The 19,651-nt window shown below is 47.5% G+C and overlaps 1 protein-coding gene across 2 annotated transcripts in view; it reads right to left on the bottom strand.

The window, feature by feature from the left end:
* PPA2 (inorganic pyrophosphatase 2) overlaps positions 1–19,651 on the bottom strand; it is a 344,063-nt gene that overhangs the window by 273,311 nt on the left and 51,101 nt on the right. For both annotated transcript variants that reach the window (XM_069241383.1, XM_069241374.1), the window contains exon 2: positions 13,671–13,735. In XM_069241383.1, coding sequence (XP_069097484.1) covers positions 13,671–13,735 — 65 coding nt within the window. The remainder of the gene's footprint in view (positions 1–13,670; positions 13,736–19,651) is intronic.

The following is a 19,651-nucleotide window of genomic DNA, read 5'->3' as shown; positions in this document are numbered from 1 at the left end:
GTGGTCGAGCAGTAGGCTTATCCAAGGAGTAGTGTTAAGCATTTGTTGTACATACACATAGACAATAAATGAGGTACACACACTCAGAGACAAATCCAGCCAATAGGTTTTTGTATAGAAAAATATCTTTTCTTAGTTTATTTTAAGAACCACAGGTTCAAATTCTACATGTAATATCTCATTCGAAAGGTATTGCAGGTAAGTACTTTAGGAACTTCAAATCATCAAAATTGCATGTATACTTTTCAAGTTATTCACAAATAGCTGTTTTAAAAGTGGACACAGTGCAATTTTCACAGTTCCTAGGGGAGGTAAGTATTTTGTTAGGTTAACCAGGTAAGTAAGACACTTACAGGGCTTAGTTCTTGGTCCAAGGTAGCCCACCGTTGGGGGTTCAGAGCAACCCCAAAGTCACCACACCAGCAGCTCAGGGCCGGTCAGGTGCAGAGTTCAAAGTGGTGCCCAAAACGCATAGGCTAGAATGGAGAGAAGGGGGTGCCCCGGTTCCGGTCTGCTTGCAGGTAAGTACCCGCGTCTTCGGAGGGCAGACCAGGGGGGTTTTGTAGGGCACCGGGGGGGACACAAGTCCACACAGAAATTTCACCCTCAGCGGCGCGGGGGCGGCCGGGTGCAGTGTAGAAACAAGCGTCGGGTTCGCAATGTTAGTCTATGAGAGATCTCGGGATCTCTTCAGCGCTGCAGGCAGGCAAGGGGGGGGTTCCTCGGGGAAACCTCCACTTGGGCAAGGGAGAGGGACTCCTGGGGGTCACTTCTCCAGTGAAAGTCCGGTCCTTCAGGTCCTGGGGGCTGCGGGTGCAGGGTCTCTCCCAGGCGTCGGGACTTTGGATTCAAAGAGTCGCGGTCAGGGGAAGCCTCGGGATTCCCTCTGCAGGCGGCGCTGTGGGTGCTCAGGGAGGACAGGTTTTGGTACTCACAGTATCAGAGTAGTCCTGGGGTCCCTCCTGAGGTGTTGGATCTCCACCAGCCGAGTCGGGGTCGCCGGGTGCAGTGTTGCAAGTCTCACGCTTCTTGCGGGGAGCTTGCAGGGTTCTTTAAAGCTGCTGGAAACAAAGTTGCAGCTTTTCTTGGAGCAGGTCCGCTGTCCTCGGGAGTTCCTTGTCTTTTCGAAGCAGGGGCAGTCCTCAGAGGATGTCGAGGTCGCTGGTCCCTTTGGAAGGCGTCGCTGGAGCAGGATCTTTGGAAGGCAGGAGACAGGCCGGTGAGTTTCTGGAGCCAAGGCAGTTGTCGTCTTCTGGTCTTCTTGCAGGGGTTTTCAGCTGGGCAGTCCTTCTTCTTGTAGTTGCAGGAATCTAATTTTCTAGGGTTCAGGGTAGCCCTTAAATACTAAATTTAAGGGCGTGTTTAGGTCTGGGGGGTTAGTAGCCAATGGCTACTAGCCCTGAGGGTGGGTACACCCTCTTTGTGCCTCCTCCCAAGGGGAGGGGGTCACAATCCTAACCCTATTGGGGGAATCCTCCATCTGCAAGATGGAGGATTTCTAAAAGTCAGAGTCACCTCAGCTCAGGACACCTTAGGGGCTGTCCTGACTGGCCAGTGACTCCTCCTTGTTGCTTTCTTTGTTCCCTCCAGCCTTGCCGCCAAAAGTGGGGGCCGTGGCCGGAGGGGGCGGGCAACTCCACTAAGCTGGAGTGCCCTGCTGGGCTGTGACAAAGGGGTGAGCCTTTGAGGCTCACCGCCAGGTGTCACAGCTCCTGCCTGGGGGAGGTGTTAGCATCTCCACCCAGTGCAGGCTTTGTTACTGGCCTCAGAGTGACAAAGGCACTCTCCCCATGGGGCCAGCAACATGTCTCTAGTGTGGCAGGCTGCTGGAACCAGTCAGCCTACACAGCTAGTTGGTTAAGTTTCAGGGGGCACCTCTAAGGTGCCCTCTGTGGTGTATTTTACAATAAAATGTACACTGGCATCAGTGTGCATTTATTGTGCTGAGAAGTTTGATACCAAACTTCCCAGTTTTCAGTGTAGCCATTATGGTGCTGTGGAGTTCGTGTAAAACAGACTCCCAGACCATATACTCTTATGGCTACCCTGCACTTACAATGTCTAAGGTTTTGTTTAGACACTGTAGGGGCACAGTGCTCATGCACTGGTACCCTCACCTATGGTATAGTGCACCCTGCCTTAGGGCTGTAAGGCCTGCTAGAGGGGTGTCTTACCTACACTGCATAGGCAGTGAGAGGCTGGCATGGCACCCTGAGGGGAGTGCCATGTCGACTTACTCATTTTGTTCTCACTAGCACACACAGGCTTGTAAGCAGTGTGTCTGTGCTGAGTGAGGGGTCTCTAGGGTGGCATAAGACATGCTGCAGCCCTTAGAGACCTTTCTTGGCATCAGGGCCCTTGGTACTAGAAGTACCAGTTACAAGGGACTTATCTGAATGCCAGGGTGTGCCAATTGTGGACACAATGGTACATTTTAGGTGAAGGAACACTGGTGCTGGGGCCTGGTTAGCAGGGTCCCAGCACACTTCTCAGTCAAGTCAGCATCAGTATCAGGCAAAAAGTGGGGGGTAACTGCAACAGGGAGCCATTTCTTTACACAAGCCCCCCCCCAGCCTACAGGCCAGGAGACTCAGCCCAAGCTGGGAGAGTCTTCCTAGTCTGTCAGGCGAGGAAGAGTAGGAGAAATAGGCTGGTTAGTTGCAGGGCCTACTCTGCCTTACATCCTTCTGTTCAGGTCATTCCCTTTGGGGAACTGACCCACTTCCACAGTGATAGGACCTAGTCTGAATTGCCTCTTGTCTGCCTCTTCAATGTCTCCACCCATTCTTTCTATTTTGGTTTTAGAGGTATCCACCTCTGCTAACCTTATCTTGGCCAGGGTTACCCCTAGCTTACCCAGAGAGGTTACCCAGAGGTGGAGTAACCCCACCATGACCAATAGGGTCAGGGGGCCTAACTTGCTATTTGGCATGGGGTCAGACCACCATGCTAAGGATAGTGCAGCCATAAAGGCTAACACCCAGCAGAGGCCACTGACAGCTGTCAGTGCCCAGAACCACACCTTTAGCTCTTCACCTAAAAGGGAAGGGGCTAAGTTACAGGCTTCTTTGGGTTCAGGTTGCCTGTCTGCTGTATTAGAGTGGGGGGTTACCACATCTTGTAGTAACCACCCTTCTTCCACTTTTTCTTCTGTTAGCTGAGGAGCCACCCACTCAGGTTTAACAGTTGCCTGACTAGCCAGGACTTCTCGTGGGTCAGGTTGGACTTTATCAGGGCCATTTTTGGAGTTCTCCCCTACTGGAGCAGAATCTCCTTGGCTTGCTGTAACCTTGGCTAAAGGTTGTCCACCCTTCCTACTCTGTTTTCTTTTCTTCTTCTTCTGGGGCCTGCTTGCATTTACTGCAGAGGCAGGACTTCCAGAATCCTTGGGAGAGGACTGGCACTGGACCAGTTCCTCTCTTGGGCTCTGACTAACCTCTGGGTAGTCATTTCCAAGGAGACAATCAAGGGGGAGGTCTGTACTGACTACTACCCTTCTCCAGCTAAGAGTGCCATCCACTTCTATGGGCACTAAAGCCACAGGCCTCTTAGTGACCCTGTCTAGGCTAACTCTTACCCTGGCAGTCTCACCTGGGATGTACTGGTTTGAGAGCACCAGCCTGTCATGCACAATAGTGTGACTGGCACAAGTGTCTCTCAGGGCAGTGGTTGGGATTCCATTCACCAGTAGGTGGTGGAAGTGTCTACTTCCCTCTGGAATCTCCAACTCACCTGTTGGGCCCTGTTTCCAGTTGAAGGCTAGGAAGACCTCCTCATCTGAGGATTCATCTCCCATGGCTACACTGGTTACCCCAGGAATTTTGTTCTGGGGTTTGTTTTTGGGACAAGAAGTGTCCTTGGTGTGGTGCCCAGACTGTTTACAGTTGTGGCACCATGCCTTAGTGGCATCCCAGTTCTTACCCTGGTACCCACCTTTGTTTTGGGTTGTGTCTTGGGGCCCACCCACCTGTTCTGGTTTTTGGGGGCCTACAGAGGACTCTTTTTCTTTGTTTCTAGTGTTACCCACTTTCTCCTGGGGAGTTTTTGTAACCCCTTTCTTTTGGTCACCCCCAGTGGAAGTTTTGGTTACTCTAGTCTTGACCCAGTGGTCTGCCTTCTTTCCCAATTCTTGGGGAGAAATTGGACCTAGGTCTACCAGATACTGATGCAACTTTTCATTGAAGCAGTTACTTAAAATGTGTTCTTTCATAAACAAATTATAAAGCCCAACATAGTCACACACTTCATTTCCAGTTAACCAACCATCTAGTGTTTTTACTGAGTAGTCTACAAAATCAACCCAGGTCTGGCTCGAGGATTTTTGAGCCCCCCTGAATCTAATTCTATACTCCTCAGTGGAGAATCCAAAGCCCTCAATCAGGGTACCCTTCATGAGGTCATAAGATTCTGCATCTTTTCCAGAGAGTGTGAGGAGTCTATCCCTACACTTTCCAGTGAACATTTCCCAAAGGAGAGCACCCAAGTGAGATCTGTTCACTTTTCTGGTTACACAAGCCCTCTCAAAAGCTGTGAACCATTTGGTGATGTCATCACCATCTTCATATTTTGTTACAATCCCTTTGGGGATTTTTAGGATGTCAGGAGAATCTCTGACCCTATTTAAGTTGCTGCCACCATTGATGGGACCTAGGCCCATCTCTTTTCTTTCCCTTTCTATGGCTAGGAGCTGCTTTTCCAAAGCCAATCTTTTGACCATCCTGGCTAACAGGGGGTCATCTTCACTGAGAGCATCCTCAGTGATTTCAGAAATGCTGGACCCTCCTGTGAGGGAAGCAACATTTCTGACTATCATTTTTGGAGACAGGGCTTGAGAGGCCCTGGTCTCCCTATTTAGGACTGGAAGGGGGGAATTGCCCTCCAAGTCACTAATTTCTTCCTCTGTGAAGTCATCCTCAGAGGGGTTGGCTTTTTCAAACTCTGCCAACAGCTCCTGGAGCTGAATTTTGGTAGGTCTGGAGCCAATGGTTATTTTCTTTATATTACAGAGAGACCTTAGCTCCCTCATCTTAAGATGGAGGTAAGGTGTGGTGTCGAGTTCCACCACCTGCATCTCTGTATCAGACATTATTCTGCTAAGAGTTGGAATACTTTTTTAAGAATCTAAAACTGTTTCTAGAATCTAATTCAAACTTTTAACAAACTTTTAAACTCTAAAAAGACAATGCTAAACAGGGACTTAACACACAAGGCCCTAGCAGGACTTTTAAGAATTTAGAAAACTTTCAAATTGCAAACATGAATTTCTAATGACAATTTTGGAATTTGTCGTGTGATCAGGTATTGGCTGAGTAGTCCAGCAAATGCAAAGTCTTGTACCCCACCGCTGATCCACCAATGTAGGAAGTTGGCTCTGTATGTGCTATTTCAAAGTAAGGAATAGCATGCACAGAGTCCAAGGGTTCCCCTTAGAGGTAAGATAGTGGCAAAAAGAGATAATACTAATGCTCTATTTTGTGGTAGTGTGGTCGAGCAGTAGGCTTATCCAAGGAGTAGTGTTAAGCATTTGTTGTACATACACATAGACAATAAATGAGGTACACACACTCAGAGACAAATCCAGCCAATAGGTTTTTGTATAGAAAAATATCTTTTCTTAGTTTATTTTAAGAACCACAGGTTCAAATTCTACATGTAATATCTCATTCGAAAGGTATTGCAGGTAAGTACTTTAGGAACTTCAAATCATCAAAATTGCATGTATACTTTTCAAGTTATTAACAAATAGCTGTTTTAAAAGTGGACACAGTGCAATTTTCACAGTTCCTAGGGGAGGTAAGTATTTGTTAGGTTAACCAGGTAAGTAAGACACTTACAGGGCTTAGTTCTTGGTCCAAGGTAGCCCACCGTTGGGGGTTCAGAGCAACCCCAAAGTCACCACACCAGCAGCTCAGGGCCGGTCAGGTGCAGAGTTCAAAGTGGTGCCCAAAACGCATAGGCTAGAATGGAGAGAAGGGGGTGCCCCGGTTCCGGTCTGCTTGCAGGTAAGTACCCGCGTCTTCGGAGGGCAGACCAGGGGGGTTTTGTAGGGCACCGGGGGGGACACAAGTCCACACAGAAATTTCACCCTCAGCGGCGCGGGGGCGGGCGGGTGCAGTGTAGAAACAAGCGTCGGGTTCGCAATGTTAGTCTATGAGAGATCTCGGGATCTCTTCAGCGCTGCAGGCAGGCAAGGGGGGGGTTCCTCGGGGAAACCTCCACTTGGGCAAGGGAGAGGGACTCCTGGGGGTCACTTCTCCAGTGAAAGTCCGGTCCTTCAGGTCCTGGGGGCTGCGGGTGCAGGGTCTCTCCCAGGCGTCGGGACTTTGGATTCAAAGAGTCGCGGTCAGGGGAAGCCTCGGGATTCCCTCTGCAGGCGGCGCTGTGGGTGCTCAGGGGGGACAGGTTTTGGTACTCACAGTATCAGAGTAGTCCTGGGGTCCCTCCTGAGGTGTTGGATCTCCACCAGCCGAGTCGGGGTCGCCGGGTGCAGTGTTGCAAGTCTCACGCTTCTTGCGGGGAGCTTGCAGGGTTCTTTAAAGCTGCTGGAAACAAAGTTGCAGCTTTTCTTGGAGCAGGTCCGCTGTCCTCGGGAGTTCCTTGTCTTTTCGAAGCAGGGGCAGTCCTCAGAGGATGTCGAGGTCGCTGGTCCCTTTGGAAGGCGTCGCTGGAGCAGGATCTTTGGAAGGCAGGAGACAGGCCGGTGAGTTTCTGGAGCCAAGGCAGTTGTCGTCTTCTGGTCTTCCGCTGCAGGGGTTTTCAGCTGGGCAGTCCTTCTTCTTGTAGTTGCAGGAATCTAATTTTCTAGGGTTCAGGGTAGCCCTTAAATACTAAATTTAAGGGCGTGTTTAGGTCTGGGGGGGTTAGTAGCCAATGGCTACTAGCCCTGAGGGTGGGTACACCCTCTTTGTGCCTCCTCCCAAGGGGAGGGGGTCACAATCCTAACCCTATTGGGGGAATCCTCCATCTGCAAGATGGAGGATTTCTAAAAGTCAGAGTCACCTCAGCTCAGGACACCTTAGGGGCTGTCCTGACTGGCCAGTGACTCCTCCTTGTTGCTTTCTTTGTTCCCTCCAGCCTTGCCGCCAAAAGTGGGGGCCGTGGCCGGAGGGGGCGGGCAACTCCACTAAGCTGGAGTGCCCTGCTGGGCTGTGACAAAGGGGTGAGCCTTTGAGGCTCACCGCCAGGTGTCACAGCTCCTGCCTGGGGGAGGTGTTAGCATCTCCACCCAGTGCAGGCTTTGTTACTGGCCTCAGAGTGACAAAGGCACTCTCCCCATGGGGCCAGCAACATGTCTCTAGTGTGGCAGGCTGCTGGAACCAGTAAGCCTACACAGCTAGTTGGTTAAGTTTCAGGGGGCACCTCTAAGGTGCCCTCTGTGGTGTATTTTACAATAAAATGTACACTGGCATCAGTGTGCATTTATTGTGCTGAGAAGTTTGATACCAAACTTCCCAGTTTTCAGTGTAGCCATTATGGTGCTGTGGAGTTCGTGTAAAACAGACTCCCAGACCATATACTCTTATGGCTACCCTGCACTTACAATGTCTAAGGTTTTGTTTAGACACTGTAGGGGCACAGTGCTCATGCACTGGTACCCTCACCTATGGTATAGTGCACCCTGCCTTAGGGCTGTAAGGCCTGCTAGAGGGGTGTCTTACCTACACTGCATAGGCAGTGAGAGGCTGGCATGGCACCCTGAGGGGAGTGCCATGTCGACTTACTCATTTTGTTCTCACTAGCACACACAGGCTTGTAAGCAGTGTGTCTGTGCTGAGTGAGGGGTCTCTAGGGTGGCATAAGACATGCTGCAGCCCTTAGAGACCTTTCTTGGCATCAGGGCCCTTGGTACTAGAAGTACCAGTTACAAGGGACTTATCTGAATGCCAGGGTGTGCCAATTGTGGACACAATGGTACATTTTAGGTGAAGGAACACTGGTGCTGGGGCCTGGTTAGCAGGGTCCCAGCACACTTCTCAGTCAAGTCAGCATCAGTATCAGGCAAAAAGTGGGGGGTAACTGCAACAGGGAGCCATTTCTTTACAGACGTCTTTTTTACACACTCTCTTATATTTGGAAGGAAAAAATGTAGAGAAAGATAAGGGGCAATAACACTTGTTTTGCTATTCTGTGTTCCCCCAAGTCTCCCGATAAAAATGATACCTCACTTGTGTGGGTAGGCCTAGTGCCCGCGACAGGAAATGCCCCAAAACACAACATGGACACATCCTATTTTTTTTATAGAAAACACAGCTGTTTTTTCCAAAGTGCCTACCTGTAGATTTTGGCCTCTAGCTCAGCCGGCACATAGGGAAACCTACCAAACCTGTGCATTTCTGAAAACTAGAGACCTAGGGGAATCCAAGGAGGGGTGACTTGCGGGGCTCGGACCAGGTTCTGTTACCCAGAATCCTTTGCAAACCTCAAAAAGTGGCTAAAAAAACAAGTTTTCCTCACATTTCGGTGACAGAAAGTTCTGGAATCTGAGAGGAGCCACAAATTTCCTTCCACCCGGCGTTCCCCCAAGTCTCCCGATAAAAATGATACCTCACTTGTGTGGGTAGGCCTAGCGCCCGCGACAGGAAACGCCCCAAAGCGCAACGTGGACACATCCAAATTTTTGGAAGAAAACAGAGGTGTTTTTTGAGAAGTGCCTACCTGTAGATTTTGGCCTCTAGCTCAGCCGGCACATAGGGAAACCTACCAAACCTGTGCATTTCTGAAAACTAGAGACCTAGGGGAATCCAAGGAGGGGTGACTTGCGGGGCTCGGACCAGGTTCTGTTACCCAGAATCCTTTGCAAACCTCAAAAAGTGGCTAAAAAAACAAGTTTTCCTCACATTTCGGTGACAGAAAGTTCTGGAATCTGAGAGGAGCCACAAATTTCCTTCCACCCGGCGTTCCCCCAAGTCTCCCGATAAAAATGATACCTCACTTGTGTGGGTAGGCCTAGCGCCCGCGACAGGAAACGCCCCAAAGCGCAACGTGGACACATCAAAATTTTTGGAAGAAAACAGGTGTTTTTTAAGAAGTGCCTACCTGTAGATTTTGGCCTCTAGCTCAGCCGGCACCTAGGGAAACCTACCAAACCTGTGCATTTCTGAAAACTAGAGACCTAGGGCAATACAAGGAGGGGTGACTCGCGGGGCTCGGACCAGGTTCTGTTACCCAGAATCCTTTGCAAACCTCAAAAAGTGGCTAAAAAAACAAGTTTTCCTCAGATTTCGGTGACAGAAAGTTCTGGAATCTGAGAGGAGCCACAAATTTCCTTCCACCCGGCGTTCCCCCAAGTCTCCCGATAAAAATGATACCTCACTTGTGTGGGTAGGCCTAGCGCCCGCGACAGGAAACGCCCCAAAGCGCAACGTGGACACATCCAAATTTTTGGAAGAAAACAGAGGTGTTTTTTGAGAAGTGCCTACCTGTAGATTTTGGCCTCTAGCTCAGCCGGCACATAGGGAAACCTACCAAACCTGTGCATTTCTGAAAACTAGAGACCTAGGGGAATCCAAGGAGGGGTGACTTGCGGGGCTCGGACCAGGTTCTGTTACCCAGAATCCTTTGCAAACCTCAAAAAGTGGCTAAAAAAACAAGTTTTCCTCAGATTTCGGTGACAGAAAGTTCTGGAATCTGAGAGGAGCCACAAATTTCCTTCCACCCGGCGTTCCCCCAAGTCTCCCGATAAAAATGATACCTCACTTGTGTGGGTAGGCCTAGCGCCCGCGACAGGAAACGCCCCAAAGCGCAACGTGGACACATCAAAATTTTGGGAAGAAAACAGAGGTGTTTTTTGAGAAGTGGCTACCTGTAGATTTTGGCCTCTAGCTCAGCCGGCACATAGGGAAACCTACCAAACCTGTGCATTTCTGAAAACTAGAGACCTAGGGGAATCCAAGGAGGGGTAACTTGCGGGGCTCGGACCAGGTTCTGTTACCCAGAATCCTTTGCAAACCTCAAAAAGTGGCCAAAAAAACAAGTTTTCCTCACATTTCGGTGACAGAAAGTTCTGGAATCTGAGAGGAGCCACAAATTTCCTTCCACCCGGCGTTCCCCTAAGTCTCCCGATAAAAATGATACCTCACTTGTGTGGGTAGGCCTAGCGCCCGCGACAGGAAATGCCCCAAAACAGAACGTGGACACATCACATTTTTTCATAGAAAACAGTGCCTACCTGTGGATTTTGGCCTCTAGCTCAGCCGGCACCTGGGGAAACCTAGCAAACCAGCACATTTTTGTAAACTAGAAACCCAGGGGAATCCAAGATGAGGTGACTTGTGGGGCTCGGACCAGGTTCTGTTACCCAGAATCCTTTGCAAACCTCAAAATGTGGCTAAAATACCACGTTTTCCACACATTTCGGTGACAGAAAGTTCTGGAATCTGAGGGGAGCCACAAATTTCCTTCCACCCAGCGTTCCCCCAAGTCTCCCGATAAATATGATACCTCACTTGTGTGGTTAGGCCTGGTGCCTGCGACAGGAATAGATCACACAACGGTCAATGTTGGTCCTTACGTGAGGCAGCTGTTGACCCTGGGGTGATCCATTCCTGACACAGGCACTAGGTGTAGGCACTCAAGTGGGGTAGTGTTTTTATCAGGACAGGTGAGGAGTCACTGGGTGGTAGGAATGTTGTGGATCCCAGCATATTCCTGTAGTTTGTGTGACAGAAATGCGAGAAAAATAGAGTTTTTTCTCAACATTTCAGCTTTGCAGGGTATTCTGGGTAAGAAAACTTTGGGGAATCCACACAAGTCACACCTCTGTGGACTCCCCCGAATGTCTAGTTTCCAGAAATGTTTGGGTTTAGTGTGTTTCTCTATATGGCCGCCGAATCCAGGACCAAAAACACAGGTGCCTGCCTTACAAAACCAGTTTGTTTTGCCATAGACAATTTTGATGTCTCCACAATATGATTTGGGTGGTGGAATTTGGGGCTGAACTAAATTGGTGAGCTCCCAAGAGAGCACTCTCTCTCTGCTTGCCACCGCATTCACCTGCTCTCTGGGTTGGCCTAACCCACTATTACCCAATTGCACGAACAGCTTGCGAAGGGACAGCAGGACTGTCCTCATCACCTCCCTCATAATGTACTGGAAGAGGAGTTTTCGAATGGGACTCCTCTGACTGAAAAATCACTCCCAGAGTCTGCGCCATTGTCCTATCCCTCAGATGCTGTCTCAGTATCTGATGTCTCAGTCTCTGATCCTATGTCAGAGCGGTCCTCTATAACCCGAGTGCAGGCAGCAGTCATCCATCAAGATGCCATCTCTGCTATTGGCTAAACTGTTGCTCTAAAACACTAGCCTACGTAGACAGTCACAAAATCGATGGTGTGTGTGAGATACGTGCAACAGTAGAGGCCACCTTACCTGCGCTTCTTCCCTCAATCAGCACGTACTTTCAAGACACTCAAAAAACACCTTGTCACATACCATTCGTCACAGTCTTTAGCACCTCCTGCGCCCAGTCCAACAATCATTATTGGTGCTCCCACTCCCTCCTCCTCGGATTCCCTCATTACCACCCAGCAAAAGTGCCCTTCATTTCTCCATAGACTTTACTAATGTACTCAGCTATTTACATAAAATACAGATGTGCTCTTTGCAGTAGGCATATAAACCTTCTGCGCTTCTTTATGGCACTAAAACTGCCACTAGACAAGTCGGACCCTTTTCCCCCCAGGGAAACCACACACATATTGACAAAAGTGATGTATATATGACAGCCAACCACCTGAAACTCAACTCAAGCAAAACCGAAATAATCCTCTTTGGCCCTCACCAAAAAAAACTGGGACCCCCCATGGTGGCCCACCACGCTAGGCCCTGCACCCACCCCCGCCAACTACGCACGCAACCTCAGCATCATCCTAGACTCCTCCCTCTCTATGACCCAACAAATCAACGCTCTTACCTCCTCATGCTTCAACAAACTCCGTATACTGAAAAACATTAAAATGGATCCCCACAGAGACCAGAAAAACTGTCACTCACGCACTCATCAGCAGCAGACTTGATTACAGAAACGCCCTCTACGCCGGCACCACTCTAAAACTCAAGTGCAAACTACACGCAGAACTCAGCAGCACGACTCATCCTCGACCTCCACCGACACGAACACATCTCTCCACACCTCAAATCCCTCCACTGGCTCCCCATTGACAAAAGGATCACCTTCAAGATCCTCATCCTCACACACAAATCACTCCACAACACAGGCCCTGCCTACCTCAACGAGAGTCACCTTCCACACCCCCACACGAAACGTCCGTTCAGCTGACCTCTCTCTCGCCTCTGACCCCCGCATCAAACACACCACCACCGGGGGCAGATCCTTCTCCTACATTGCACCCAAAACATGGAACGCACTCACAACCCACATTCGCAAGACCCAAAACCTACTTCTTTTCAGGAAGGGCCTCAAAACCTGGCTTTTTGAACAGTGAACCTCCTAGCCCCTTTCCCTCCCCCCCGTCCCCCCCCCAGCGCCTTGAGACCCTCACAGGTGAGTAGCGCGCTTTATAAATCTCTTTGATACAGATCTACCTATATATATATATATAAATATATATCTACATAGATATATCTATAGATATATCCATGTACCTAGACATATCTATCTACATAGATATATATATATAGATATATACATATATTTTTTTTTAGTTGTTGTATGGTTTCCTTGGGGGCCAAAATGGCCCCCAGGGAAACCCTACAACATCTAAAAAAAAAATTGCCCCCACAGGGGGTCACCCTGCCCACGGGCGACCCCCTGTCATTTCATTTTTTTTTTTTTTTTTATTTATTTATTTTTTTTTTAAATCACCTGGGGGGGGGGGGGGGGCGCGATCGCGCCCCCCCCCCCTCCCCAGGGGGCACCTACCTTTTTATTTTTTTAGGAAAATTATCCGGGGGGGGGGGGCGGCCCGTTTTCCGGGGGGGGGCTGCCCCCCAAAAGTGAAATCCCTGGTGTCTAGTGGGGTTTCCTGGCCCCCGATCGCAGCTGTGCTGCGATCGGGGGCCAGGAAACCATTTCAGAAGGCCTCATAAGAAAGGGGAGACTCTCCCCTTTCTTACGAGGACTTTTCAAAATGTTTCCTGACCCCCCCGATCGCAGCTGTGCTGCGATCGGGGGAGCCAGGAAACCTGAAAGTGTTTCCTGGCCCCCGATCGCAGCACAGCTGCGACCGGGGGCCAGGAAACACTTTCAGGAAGGCCTCGTAAGAAAGGGGAGTGTCTCCCCTTTCTTACGAGGCCTTCCCGAACGTGAAAAAGGCCGTTTTCCCCATGAAAGCAGGAAGCGGCCGCAAGGCTGCTTCCTGCTTTCATGGGGAAAACACCTTTGCAACGTCAGCGCGCCTCGCGGCGCGCTGACGTCACAAAGGGGCGGGTGGGGGGCGGGGGGAGACACGGTAGCTTCCGTGTCTCCCGGGGGGGGAAAAAAATAAAAAATAAATCCTCGGGTGCGACGCACCCGAGGATTTATTAATGCCCTTCCTGGTGTCGGCCACTGGTCGTGACCCGCACCAGGGAGGGTGTGTGGGCGTCGGCCAGTGGCCGACGCCCGCATTTAACGGGTTAAACAAATACAGGCACCTGTAATGTATGGCCTCCCAGTGTTTAAACCAACCCTTTGGTCAGCCACTTAGTATACCAAATGAGACAATACATACCTCATTCGTTTCGGCACAAAGAGGGATGTCATGAAATGGTGAAATATATTTTCCATCACTACTTTCTGCAAAGAAATAAAGATATAAGCACCTAATCAGAGAGGTCAATAATAAAACATGCAAATGCAAATTTATCGACTAGTACTGACGTAATGTTCTTAATTATTCTAAATGCAAGAAGAAATGCTAAACAGAAAAATAAATCCACATGGCAATTTAATCCCGCCATTTGTTCCTATAGATATGAAAAGCAGCGAGTAACGAGTGTTGACCTCCAAGTGCCTCAGGAGGCATGAGTAAGGGAGTTTGGCTGGGTACACTTTGAGGCACCCTGATGAACTTATCATCACACAGCAACATTCTAACCCCTTACACAGGATTATACCCTGACCATTCTTAAACTGTAACACGTTAATCGAACCATATTTGGCAGCTTTTGAAGCCTGTGTGCGTCTTCTACCGCAAATGGACATTGCTAGAGTTTACATGCGGCACCACAAGGCAAAGCCTGGTACTCCACTGCATAATGCAATTCAATGCTAGCACTGCTGAGCAACAAGAGCAGGCAAAGAAGAAATGCTTTCCACCTCCAAATAGCAACACTGCATTGGTCCCTGGTTAAGAATCTCAAAGGCATCCAATTAAAAGAGCAAAGCTGTACAGGAGGCTGCCCTGGGTGGTTTGCTACAGCCACCTACCCCACCAGATACCCCCAAGCCCTTTGCTCTACTTATCCAAGATCTGTCAGCTGAGAGCATCACTGGAATTTGAATGCTATACAATAACAAAGTCAGACCTTATTTGAAATTTTCCATCGCAGCTACTATCTTTGTCCATCTCCAATTCTCACTTCAAAAAACGGGGCTCCATGAGCCACATTCAAGACTTGGGCACTTTTCCGTGATAGAATGCACTGCCACGCTGGTTTGCATCACATACTGCCAAATAGTGGAAAGATCCAATGTACCTAAATAAGTGCAGCCAGGGCGCTCTGGGAAGTTTATCTGAAAATCCTACAAAATGCTGCTAATAGTGGTGCAAAACAAGCACACACATAAAAAAAAAGAAGTACCCCTGAACTAGAGCTTAAGAATCTAGGGCCTTCTGGAGAAGCCAATGAATCTGAAATTTGGAAATTGCGAAAATTAATGAATTGCAAAAGCCTCTTTATTATCAAACTGCAATTTCTTTAGAATCACAATTTATTGATACTATCGCCAAATTATCGATTCAGTTTTTCCGATTTGTAAGTAGTAAAGTGAAAATCATAGCCCCAAATAGTGAAAGTCGCACAGGCAGACCCTAATGATATCACTGACACAAGAAGTCGGCCAGGAGCAGTGCTGCAGAGGCAGAGAGGAGCAGAGGTCCAAATCTACAATGGTGTATAGACAGAAGAAAAATAAATAACAAGCCAGGTCCGGAGCAACATGAGAAGGGGGCAGAGAAAGAAAAAGAAAACTCAGCAACCATGAATTGGACATCCTAATACGAATTATAGTCCAGCTCGAATTTTCAACCCACAGCAATGACTATACAGGGAATACGAACTACAGTACCCATAAAGCATTGTTCGTAGAACTAACACATTATTATTCTAGTGTGTTTGTGTAAATGCAACCATTTAGACATTCAGTACAGATTGGATAGGACGTCCTCCAGCTAAACTGTTCGGTCAGTACTTCCATGTGGCCACAACATATTGTTAAACTCTTAAGTTAAATATAAAATACATATTAGAAAAGAAAAACATCTTTTCTTCTCATCCAGAATGATCTGCCCTGGAAAACTCGGATGGGACAGCGGCAGCCACCCAGGGAGATAAAATACCACCACCAGTGACAAGAGCATCAGACAGAATTGTACTGCTAATCCAGAACTAACAGCACAACCATTGATAAAACCTGAAATTGTGCACACAAAGCGTACAACAACTACTCTGCAGACAGCCACTCCAAAGCAAGAACAGCCAACCAAGGACATAGCAAGCCAACCATGAGTAGCTAGACTGGGCGGATCGTACAGGCAACTTGCAGAAACATGTACCATTAGGAATATGTAGTGCTACTCAACTGAAACATCTATGCTGCTGAAGCAACATAAGACCCCATATGAGCTCAGCATGAGGGTGGAAGAACACAGGAAGTGTGGGCTGAGGGGCATGAAAATAGCAGATCTGGCATGTCAGAAGTAACAAATGCAGTCAAGGACCTTTGTCAAATCATCGCTGCGGACTCGGCAGCGCATAAATGTAGGCAGAGGCACACAGATAACCGTATATAGGCACAAGGTCACTCTGCAGAAAGGCAACCATCTGCAACAACATACGCGGGCATACTGCAAATATGCTGGTAGAATTAATGAGGCACAGTGGTGATCACTGCTACACTGATTACATTATGACAGGTAATGGAGCCAGTAGACTTTCCTCTCCATCAGGGGAGAGTGAGAAGGCCTCTAATGTCTGCAGTGCACCTGGGCACAGGAGCCACAGTGATGAGGGACAAATCAGAGGAATCCAGGCCATGCTGAAAGAATACTTCACACCAGACAAGGATGCACATAATCTTCATTATTACAACCCTAATTATGTTTGTTTTGTAAATGTACTTCATTACAAATAATCTGAGTAGTTTTTAAGTGATCTCTACCATTTGGCTATATTTTTTATTCAGCTTCTAAATCTGCATTATGATCTATGGATAAAGTCATATATAGTTGTATCAATATAAATATTATTGTTTTTCGTTTATACTTTGCTGTCGATTGAAAAGTAAATTAAAAAATAATTGTGAGTCACATAAGTCCGACATGCATATATTTCCATGGCTCTTGCTGCATCCAGTCCTGGCAGTGGGGTTTGGGAGAAGATACTGTCTTCATAATTAGATTCGTCATTGACTATTTCTCATAGTACCCCTTTCTCTTATTGTGAAATTGTGTAATATTGCACATGTGGCATTTATCTACCAACATGCCTCTGGTTCTTATTCAAGACCTCCCCTACTTTTGTGCAGACATCTGAATCTGCCTTTAAGTAGTCCAAGTGCCCTTTCAAGGATGTTTTTACCTGTTTGTGTGCAATATTGGGTGAATGTCTGTCTATCTATATTTTTACTGAAAGAAGCAAAGGTTACAGGGACGTTATAGTAGGGAAATATAATTAAAAATACTTAGAAATTCATTAAAAAGCAAAGGTTAGAGAAACGTTATACTTAAGTTCAGAATTCACACACACAAAACCATGGAAATTCAACAGTTATAGACATAACTTGCTCCCCATTCAAAGATAGGTTTGTCATCAATAATTTTATTGCAGATGTTGGAGTTATATTATGAATGATGTAGTGGAAGATGTCATTACTAATGTAATTTTTGGTATGAGTAGCAATGTATGGCGAGGGCGCAAGCTTTAATTACCGCAGCACACAATTTATAGTGTCTTGAGTAAAAATATAACTGGAACTGTTGAATTTCTATGGTTTTGTGCATGTAAAATCTGAACATAGCTATAACGTCCCTCTAACCTTTAGTTTTTTTAGTGAATTCCTAAGTTTTTTTTTTTTTCATTCTTAACTATAACGTCCCTGTAACCTTTGTTTTTTCAGTGATCCATTAATCCAACCCCCTGCAGGCCCCTAATTCCGCACCACACACGGCCTTTAGCTGTGCACGGCAGAGGTTTGCCACAGGGCCTGCAGCCAGGCCCAGTGACCTACCCCCATATGCATCCAATTTTCCTGCTCCCACCCATTGGAGCAGACTTACAAGCCTTCGCTTGGCAGGAGCTGTCAAAGCTTTCTCCAAGCGAAAGCAAACATCTATGTCTCGAAGGCGGGCACCTCAACATCATTATTTAAAATTGCCCTCAGGACCTGGCCCACTCGGGAGCTGAGGTTTAAACAAGTGCGGAGAAACTGCACTTGAAAAAAAAAAAAAATTTTACATTTTTGCCAGGATCTGCCGCAATGTTTGCAGCAAAAATGTTTAAAAAATGTTTTTTGGTCCAGACCTATGGGTCAGGGTATTCCTACACTGTCCGCTTTTGTTTTATTTTCCCTTTTTTTGGGAATTGACTGAATCCTAGTCCCAAAAAGGCTGCAAAAACTTCCTGGTTGAAGTTTGGCAACCAATCAGATTTGTTGGATCCGCGGAGGATCCAGGCAGAGATATACAAATGTATTTTTTCTTTAATAACTCGAGCTAGCTTTCTGCCAAATTTGGTGTAATTCCATCCAGCGGTTCTGGCTGTAGTCGTGTCTAAAATCCCTATAGGAAATTGAATGGTGAAAATTATTTTGGGACCACCCCCTTTTTCTTGGCACCCGCTTGACAAATCAGCGGAAACTTTCAACACAGCAGTTCCACGCAGGTGTGAACTAGCTTTCAAAATTTCATGAAGATCCGTCAAATAGCACCAAAGTTACATATATATATATATATATATATATATATATATATATATATATATTTTGCAAAAAAAGGCAGCAACTAACACTGGATAGTTCCCATACTTAAATGGACAGCAGCTCCTGTATAGAGCACCCTACAACATCAGTGACACTCTGAATCTTCTCACCTCAAAAGTCTGTTTTTCTAGCAAAGATTTTAGGCATAGGATTAGTGAAGTGCAATCCATGCTGAGCTAGAAAGCGACAAAGTCTTTTGTAATTTTTACAGCAAATTTTTAAGCATAGAATTAGCAAGTGCCATCCACGCAGAGCTGAAAAATGACAAAAGCCTTTTACCACTACAGGCACAGTAATACAGCTTTGGATTGGTAAAATACATCCAAGCCAACCTGGGATGAGTAAAAGCAGCCCCTGACATGTGGTCATTACAGCTCTTCAGAGAGGTTTTGCTTTGTCCAGCTACACGGAAGCACCCAGTATAAGTCAAAACAATACCCTTACAGGCTTAGAGTGCCACATAAATTATGTAAAGAAAGTAGCAAGGAACTCTGGGTAGTTCCCAAATTTAGGTGAAGAGCAGCTCCTGTTTAGAGCACTGTACTCTGATTCAGAGTGTCACCGGTGTTGAATGCACCATGTATTTCGGTATAGTCTGAGCTTCCACATCCAGAAAAGTGGGTACTGCCATGGTTAATTCTATGCCCTCTTCCCTGACCACCCTCATCCTGTCGTCCACCCTTTCCGAGAAGGGCTGTAACACAGGGCAGTCCTAGAGGGTATATAGCAGTGTCTCTTTCCCCCAGCACCGTTTTACACATAGGTCATGGTCTACTATTCCATCTTAAAAAGCCTGTTTTGTGCATAGTAGGCCTGATTCAAGATCTTATTTGCAGCAGACTGAACCCTACTTTAATGGCTACTATACATGGGTATCTGCATGTCTCCTCTCAATCTGCCTCATCTAATTACCCCAAGTCCTCCTCCCACTGTGACTTAAGCATGGACGCTGGGGTGTGGTAGTGTGCCGTCAGTGTCCTATAGATCTGAGATACTACATGCCTGTGCAGCAGGGCCATCAATACCCTCAGCTCCAGCGGGGTTGCTTCCGCCACCTCCTGGAGCCACTTGTGATATTCAGCCAGAGTGTGGTGGACCTGCAATTTCCGAGTTGTTGGCTGTCTGCCAAATCATAATCTCAGTCATTTGTCAAGGGGGATCAATGCCCCTTCCTCAGAAATGCCCCCCAGTTTGGATATCCCTATCAAGTCCCACTGTCCGTCCCCTTCAAGGAGCCTCAAATCCGCCAGGAACTCAGAGTCCCAAAGTGGAGTGTCTGTTGTCACCCCTGCCACACCAGCTCAACTTCCCCTTGGCCTTCTTCCACACCTTAATTACTTTTGCCATTGCTGCAGGGAGTAGGTGTCCTCTGTTCTCCCCATAAAGCTTCTCTATGTATCGCCTATGTATCCCCAGATTCCTGTGGCCTTCCTGTTTGCCATAAATGACAGACCTGCAGGGAGCTGAAGGCCCAGTCATTCGCTCTCATCAGTGTGGTCATCCAATAGTACA

Source organism: Pleurodeles waltl, chromosome 1_2 (assembly GCF_031143425.1).
Source record: "Pleurodeles waltl isolate 20211129_DDA chromosome 1_2, aPleWal1.hap1.20221129, whole genome shotgun sequence".
Lineage (NCBI taxonomy): Eukaryota > Metazoa > Chordata > Amphibia > Caudata > Salamandridae > Pleurodeles > Pleurodeles waltl.
This window is presented reverse-complemented; position numbering and strand designations above follow the sequence as displayed.